Consider the following 8,224-nt stretch of genomic DNA (forward strand, 5'->3'; position numbering starts at 1 on the left):
ATGATATAAGATATGGGGATATAGGACCCCTAAAAAGCCCATAAAATGTTAACAATTGGCTTCTTTTTACTAATTTAACTAGCTTAATAATACATAATCCAAAACGTTCTTAAAAAATCTTAATGAAAATCTAGCTCAAACATTTTGTTCTCCAATTCCTAGAGGGGTGTTTGGCACACCTATTTCATAAATCATTAAATAATATTCAATTCTACCAACTTCAATAATATTCATTATTAAGATTTACACATTTATCAATGAATTTAATTTTTTTCTCTCTCCCTTTTACACATTTATCGAAAAACTATAATTCTACACCCCAAACAAATTTTCTAACTCCAACATATTAGTTACAAATTTCGAAACTCAACTAAGTGACTCAAACACCTCTTAATAGTCGAAGCATATTACCTTGTTTTAAAAAATAAAAAATAAAAAATAGTAAACAATAATAAAATAATAGAAAGGCATATCATCTGCATACACTTTATTGTTATATAACTCTTAAAATAGACTCCCTATATAGCTCCAGAACTGAATGGTCATAAGCAATTGTAACACTCCCAGAAAGAAACGACAGTGCATTATGCAAAGGTCAGTATGCGAAAAGGGGGAAAATATTTCTCATTGGCTCATCACAATTATTGCTGTAAATCATCAATTATGTCAACTAAACATGATTAATATTATGAGTCTATGACCAGTTTTCAAACATCCAAAGCATATTCCCATCTAAACAGCCTCATAAATATCGAATTTCCGAACCCAAACTGCAGTATTGCTCAACATCATCATCTTCACAATCTACAAGTATGGTGTTCACACTACAATTTCTATCTCTTCCACAGTCCAGAGTGAAGTTTCCAACCATTGAAACTGGCAACAAATTTCTTGATAGCTGTAACGAATTTACATGTCTTCCCAATCTTGGTCGTTTGATTAGTTAAATGCTTCCTCTTGAAACATTTTCCATGAAAGCCATACCCTCCCTAGCTACTTCACGAAGCGTTTTCCTTTCTTAAAGCGTCGAGCCTTTCCTTCATTTTTTTACTCTGTTCAAAGTTTGCCTTTCGTTTGAGAGCTTTCTATAAACAAAGAAAAGAAAGTGCCATTTGAGATGAAAAAAAATGGAGCAGGTCAAGTTGAACATGAATGTGGAAGCACACAACTCACTTCCTGCCTGAAACACCGATCGAGCTTGATTTTGAGATCTGTGCATTCACCGAAAAATTTTGCAACAGGATGGTCTAGATGACACTTCTGAAACTCCTCAATAATCTGCAAGTGATGAAAGAGAAGAGGAACGAAAATAATAGCTTTTAGAAAATGGTTTCCAATGAGAAAACTGCATAATAACAGGGGAGTTTGGGCTTTAGTAGACTACGAATAGATTCTCTTACCTTTACTTTTCCTAATATGCAAGTGTTTAGGCTAGCTTACAACCTAACTCTAGAACATTTGGTTGTTAAGATCAAACTCAAATGAGTGGCCACTATTAAATTTGAACTTATTTCACAGATGAATACCAAGGAAATCTATAGAGATTCTCTTCACTTTGAGTGGAAAGAAAGCCATATGCTTCTCACATGCTAGTTGGTGGATAAAATTTAGCTCCAACAGCAATTTCATAGCAGTAGTTCACTGCAATGTTCTACCATCACAGTTCAACTAAAGACATGTTTTTGAGTAATTCTGAAATTGTTAAAAATCACTCCAAAATATGTTTTTAATAATTCAAAATCAATTTTGATGATATGAAAATTGCATTTCCAAAGTGTAAAATTAACCACTAAATTGATTTTGCATGATTAAAAACGAGTTTTAAAGTAATTTTAAACATGAAAAAAGTGATCACTTCGAAGCATGCACTAATTATAGCTCCACAACTCATCATTTGATTTCCATCAGTATAAAACTGAATTAGATTGTCAATAGTTCTGCGCTTGATTGAATAGAGTTTACATTAAAAGAGGTAAACTGGGCTTCAACATATGATTTTCCCCCCCACTTTCTTGCAAGACAACAACAGAATTGATTCATAAACGAAAGGATAAAAAATGAAATGAAGATCAAGTCAATCATCTAAAGGAATTCAACTATATATATATATATATATATATACAAGAAGGTATAGTTTCGGAACTCACTTCAGCACACATCGGGTGCTTATGCAAAGTTAGAGGAGGATGCATATTCAGTTATGAAATCCCCAGCAGCCTGCAACAAGTATAGTTCACAGAAAACCCAAATCATTCTCAAAAATCATAACCAATGCGTCGATTTAATGTCAGGGAGAAGAGAACGGATGCGGATGTTTAAGGTTTCGATTCAAACTAATATATTGGCAATCCCCATTAGAAGGTTATGCTATTTCAATCAGAATGTAGGGTTTTCGTATCCAAATTCGAAGAATCAGGGCGATTTTAACCGAAAGGAGTACACAAACGTATATAAATTATAAATTGAGATTCAAATCAAGAAACCAAACCTGCGAAGGGCATAAAACTTGAGCCACTCGTTCTCCTGTAAGCTTCTCTAATCTGATTCAAATACAGAAAAAGAGTGTTATATATATATATATATAAGATTTAATGGGAATTTTTAAAAATAGATTAATAATGAATATTAAAATTTTAATTTCTTTTATAGAACTGATAATATTGTCTGTTAGCGATGCTAATAGAAATCTATTAGTGATTTTTTTTTACTATTTTTATAAATAATTTGACATTTTTTTTATTTGTAAAAATTTTTCTAGATTATTTTAAAGGTTAAATAAAGTAAGTTAAATTATCAATATAAACTTTCACAATTATTAATTTAGTATATGAATTTTTGTACTTTTTGAAATTGGTTGATATGCTATATACAAAATTAAAAGCTTTAAAATTACATTAAATATAAAATTCATATATATATATACAAATTATTTTTTAAGATTTTCAAATTTGTTAATAATTTATTAGAAATTAGAACTTGACAAGTATTTTGCTTTTGAAAATTTTACTTTCTACTTATTGATTATTTTCTATGTATACATTTTTCAAAATCAATAAAATTTTGAAAACTAAAAAAATATTTCTTAAGAAAAAATCTTTCTTTTTAAAATTTGGCAATGAAATCAAAGGTTTACTTAAAAAAGAAAATTTTGAAAAAGTAAATATAATTTTTAAAATAAAAAAAACCAAAGGCAAATGGTTATAAAAACAAGATCATAACTTTTAAATCTTGACTTGATTTTTAAAAATAACAGTAGAAAGTGGATAACAAATAAGAACAACCTTATATGTAAAGTAGGATTGTTAAGCTTAATTAAGACAAAAAATCAAATAAAAGTGAGTTAAGTTAGTCTAATAGTTGACTTTTTAGTTTGGGTAAAAAATGTCAAACAGTTCCTTACATGTTCAATTTTGCATAATAAGTCTTTGAATTTTTTTTTAAAATGTGTAATATGTCCTTTTTAATTTTGTATCAAATATGTCTTCAATAGATTTAAAATTTTTAAAAATTAACTAATCTATTTGATTTAAAGTTAGGTTAATGACCTTCTAGATTACATATTATTAGATACAAAATTACAAGTCAAAGACTTATTAAATATATTTTAGGGACTAAATAGATACAAATTCGAAAGTTAAGTAACTAGACTTGTAGTTTAACCATAAAAACAATAGAGATGAATATTTCACGAATGAACATTTTAAGGAGAAAAATTTGTAGATCAAAAAAATTAAAGATATACTATAAGAGAATAGTAAATTTTGCTTTAGAAAAAAAAAAAAAAAAACAAATTGTGTCTATTGTTGAATAGAAATTGTTAATGTTAAAATCTGGATGAGAGAAAATGCATCTGACCTTTACATGACACTAACAGTGAATTTGTATGAAATGGAGAATAGCATGGCTTACAAAAGAGTAAACTTGCATACCAATGTAATGTTTGACATGCCACACACTCTTATGGTTAAAGTTAGAGAGTGAAAGGGTGTAAAAGATTAGAGTTTGAGAGTGAGATTTAAGTTACCTTTTGAGAGTTATAACAATATATAATTGAATTTGACTAATGTCTCTTCCTTTTCTTTCACATATTAGGTTAACAAGTAAGGCAAACATCATAGGCCTATTGGACCGAGGGCGCGTGATAGGCCCTGGTCAGAGCTAAATAGATGTTGTTAATTCTACCTAACCTGAACCAAACAAAGTTTATAATTCACCGAACCTACATCTTATTCTAACATGTAGCATAAGCGGTAACACGGGGTCGATTCACAGAGAAGACTTGTTTAATCTTTTCTTAAGCTAAATTTGACTATAAAAGCAATAAAACAGGGGTTTTTGTTTAAAATAGAAACATACCTAAAATCAAGAAACAAAGGATAAATGTAAACAAGTATAGAATAATCTTGCTCCTAATTCAAGTTAGACGTTCAATGCAATTCATATCATGGAATTCTACAAATTAAATTCACAATCGAATTATGCTCGCAACTACTTACTTAATTCGATTAAGCTAGCCTCTACAAAGGCGGACAATTAGCAATTATCTAGTCAAAACAGCATCCTAAACACTAGTTAAGGTTGGATAGGCCTAACCCTAATCAACCTACATGTTTCTACCTCTATTGGGTTCGATAACGACCATATAGAATAGAAAGTACGCGCATTAAGTTTTTAGAATTCAATTGTGCCAATTAATTTTCAAGATAGCTTACTCAATTAACCAATATTTCTAGTGAGATTGGGACTGCTGAGGGTTCAACAAGAGTTGTTGAACAGGCCGACAGATCAACAAAAGTTGTTGAGGTCGAAACATCTAGTCAACCAGCTCAAGAGTTGAGACTACCTCGACGTAGTAGAAGGATTATGAATCCACTGGATCACTACATGGGTTTTACTGAAGCCCAAAACGTCATTTCGAATGATAGGGTCGAGGATCTATTGTCTTTTAAGAAAACAATGGAGGATGTTGACAAAGATGAATCGGTTAAAGCCATGAACCAGGAAATGGAGTCTATGTACTTCAATAACGTCTGGGAGCTTATTGATCCGCCTGATGGGTTAAGACCTATGGGGTGTAAGTGGACCTATAAGCGGAAGAGAGATGTAGATGGAAAGGTGCAAACCTTTAAGGTTCGACTCGTGGCAAAGGGTTATACTCAGATTGAGGGAGTTGACTATGAGGAAACTTTCTCACCTGTTGTCATACTCAAGTCTATTCGGATACTCCTGTCCATAGCCACATTTTATGATTATGAAATATGGCAAATGGACGTCAAGACTACCTTTCTTAATGGTAATCTTGAGGAGACCATCTGTATGACTCAACTAGAGAGGTTCATAATTCCAAATCAAGAGCAAAAAGTTTGCAAGCTTAATAGGTCCATTTATGGGCTGAAACAAGCATCTAGATCATGGAACATCAGATTTGACACTGCGGTCAAGTCATTTGACTTTAATTAGAATGTTGATGAACCTTGTATATACAAGAAAATCATCAACAGCTCAGTAGCTTTCACGGTAATGTATGTGGATGATATCCTACTTATTGGGAATGATGTAGGTATCTGACTGACATTAAGAAATGGCTAGCTGTCCAGTTCCAAATGAAAAATTTGGGTGAGGCACAGTATGTTCTAGGGATCCAGATCATTCGGGATTGTAAGAACAAACGGTTAGCCCTGTCTCAGGAATCGTACATCGATCAAATATTGATTAGGTATAGGATGCAGGATTCCAAGATGGGTTTGTTACCCTTCAGGCATGAAATCATTTTATCTAAGGATCAATGTCCTAAGACACCTCAAGAGGTTGATGAGATGAGATGGATTCCCTATGCTTCAGTCGTAGGAAGCTTAATGTATGCAATGTTGTGTACCAGACCCGACATTTGCTATGCAGTAGGGATTTTCAGTTGGTATCAGTCCAGTTTAGGATTTGATCACTAGACGGCAGTCAAGACTATCCTCAAGTATCTTCGGAGAACGAGGGACTACAAGTTCATGTATGGAGATAAGGATTTGATCCTTACAAGATGCACGAACTTTGACTTTCATACCGATAGAGATTCTCGTAAATCGACATCGGGGCCAGTTTTCACTCGAAATGGAGGGGCTGTAGTGTGGCCAAGCATCAAGCAAGGATGCATCGCAGACTCCACTATGGAAACGAAATATGTAGCTACTTATGAAGTAGCTAAGGAAGCTGTTTGGCTGAGGAAATTCCTTTCCGTTTTGGAAGTTGTTCCAAATATGGATTTGTCGATCACTCTGTGTTGTGATAACAGCAGGGCTATGGAAAATTTGAAAGAGCCTCGGAGTCATCGTCGGGGTAAGCATATAGAGCAAAAATACCACTTGATCAGGGAGATTGTGCATCGTGGTGATGTGATAGTCACTAAGATCGCATCGGAGCACAACGTTACTGATCCCTTTATAAAGACTCTCACGGCTAAAGTGTTTGAGGGTCACCTGGAGAGTCTGGGTCTTCGGAACATGCGACATCTTGTCTAGAGCAAGTGGGAGATGATACTGGTATGCCCTAGTTTATTGTATATTGTACATGTTTTATATTGTATTGTACATTAGTCTCTCGAGGCATTAGGACACGTGAGAGATTGTTGGGATTAGTGTCCTAATTCTCTCGGAGTCTCGTTGTTTCATTCTGACATTCACTCATATCCAATAAACAAAGCTCCATGGTTATCTTATGTAAACTTAAACATATATATGTGATATACAAGTGGATCATGCCTTAAGTGATAACCTAGATAGGTCTGTAGTATAAGGATTAAGGTGGGATGCTTGATCCTGGTAACACTGTAGAGGTTTGCAAGTGTTGTAAACTACTACAAATGGTAGATCCTGACCATTCATGTGGAGATATGCGAGTGGAGGTGTCTTATACAAAAAGTTTGTATAAGATCAGACCACGAGATGACTAGACTCTGTATATAACGCCATTGATACTGGAGACTTACATCTCACCTAAACGACCATAGGTGACATGACCTCAATCTTGAGTGTTTTGGAAACTCATGCCTTTGAAAGCGGTCCTTTGATTATTATGGGTGAGAGTGGCCAGACTGCCAATTCTACCTTTTTGGGGACTTATCTGATCTGGGAGCTGGGAACTCACTTACACAAGATGGAATTCACTCCTTCCTCGAAGCAGGAGTAAGTAGAGAGATTGCTCCCTTAAGGGCTGATTCTGAGGCTTGAACATAGTGGTCACAACTTCTCTTTGGAAGAGAGAACTCAGTCATGTAGGACTATGACTTATGTTCATTAGAGGATTTAGTGGTATTTAAGGAATTAGATGTAACTATAGGGGCATAATGGTTATTGGCCGAGCTATACTTATGAGCGATCTGTGAAGGGTTGTTACACTGCTGATTGGTTAAGATGGACACATAATATATTTGTGGTAAGGTGAGTTCAGATGTCGGTCTTTAATGGAATGCCTGGCAATTAATGGATGGTGGATCCCGTGACTAAAGAGTTTAGTCAGTTCTTCATGTGTCGTTGGAGCTTCGAGCTACAGGTCCATAAGGTCCCCTTGATAGCTCAATGAATTCAATTTGAGGATTAGTTCTTAGTGTTCATTTGAAATGTTCAAATTGACAAGAGGTAATTCGATTATAAATGATGTGATCGGTATGATGTATGAGATACATAAAGTGGAGGATTAATGTAAATAAGATTTACATTAAGTACCATGGAATAAAAAAAGAGCTATGGTTTATATGTTTCATGAGATGAAATATTAAAACTATAGGTTATAAATATATTATGGTAAGTTGGTTATCATTTATATTTATAATAATATTAATTATTGGATAATTATCTGTTTTTTTCTCTAATAACCAATTGAGTGGGAGGTTATTGGTGGTTTCATGGTAACTATGAGATAAAAGGAAAAATGTTTTCCTAATTTTAGAAAAATAAAAAGGAAAATGTTGTTTTGAGAATTCCATTCTTGGAAAATACTCACGGATAGTTGTCAAATAAATTAGATTTACTAAGCGACAGCATAGAGTTAGCTAAACGATCATGGAGTGTTATTACACGATAGACACTCAGCTAAGTGATGAGCTAAAAGATCGCATAGCTTTTGCTAGACGATCGCATAGCTTTTCCTAAACGATTGGGCATCAACTTATACGATAGGTTGTGATTCCTCCGATTTTCTGCCTCAAACCAAGTCCACACAAAGCCCACCCTCTGTA

General features: G+C 33.7%; 1 protein-coding gene across 1 annotated transcript; it reads right to left on the reverse strand.

Annotated features, from left to right (window-relative positions):
• Positions 1-601: 601 nt before the first annotated feature.
• LOC120091287 (COX assembly mitochondrial protein 2 homolog) lies at positions 602-2,574 on the reverse strand. The gene is made up of 4 exons (XM_039049255.1): positions 2,489-2,574; positions 2,148-2,217; positions 1,174-1,278; positions 602-1,085 (listed from the first exon to the last, which is right to left on the reverse strand). Exons 2-4 carry the CDS (start codon positions 2,190-2,192, stop codon positions 999-1,001), a joined length of 237 nt encoding a protein of 78 aa, XP_038905183.1. The 5' UTR covers positions 2,193-2,217; positions 2,489-2,574; the 3' UTR covers positions 602-998.
• Positions 2,575-8,224: the final 5,650 nt, after the last annotated feature.

This window comes from Benincasa hispida, chromosome 11 (genome assembly GCF_009727055.1).
Source record: "Benincasa hispida cultivar B227 chromosome 11, ASM972705v1, whole genome shotgun sequence".
NCBI classification, from domain to species: Eukaryota; Viridiplantae; Streptophyta; class Magnoliopsida; order Cucurbitales; family Cucurbitaceae; genus Benincasa; species Benincasa hispida.

Bases quoted from the DNA above. Each gene is read 5' to 3' on its own strand.
- LOC120091287 (XM_039049255.1), bottom strand. From the start codon at position 2,192: ATGCATCCTCCTCTAACTTTGCATAAGCACCCGATGTGTGCTGAA. The intron at 1,279-2,147 runs GTGAGTTCCGAA...CATCACTTGCAG, and splicing joins AGCACCCGATGTGTGCTGAA to ATTATTGAGGAGTTTCAGAA. The intron at 1,086-1,173 runs GTGAGTTGTGTG...CTTTGTTTATAG, and splicing joins ATCGGTGTTTCAGGCAGGAA to AAAGCTCTCAAACGAAAGGC.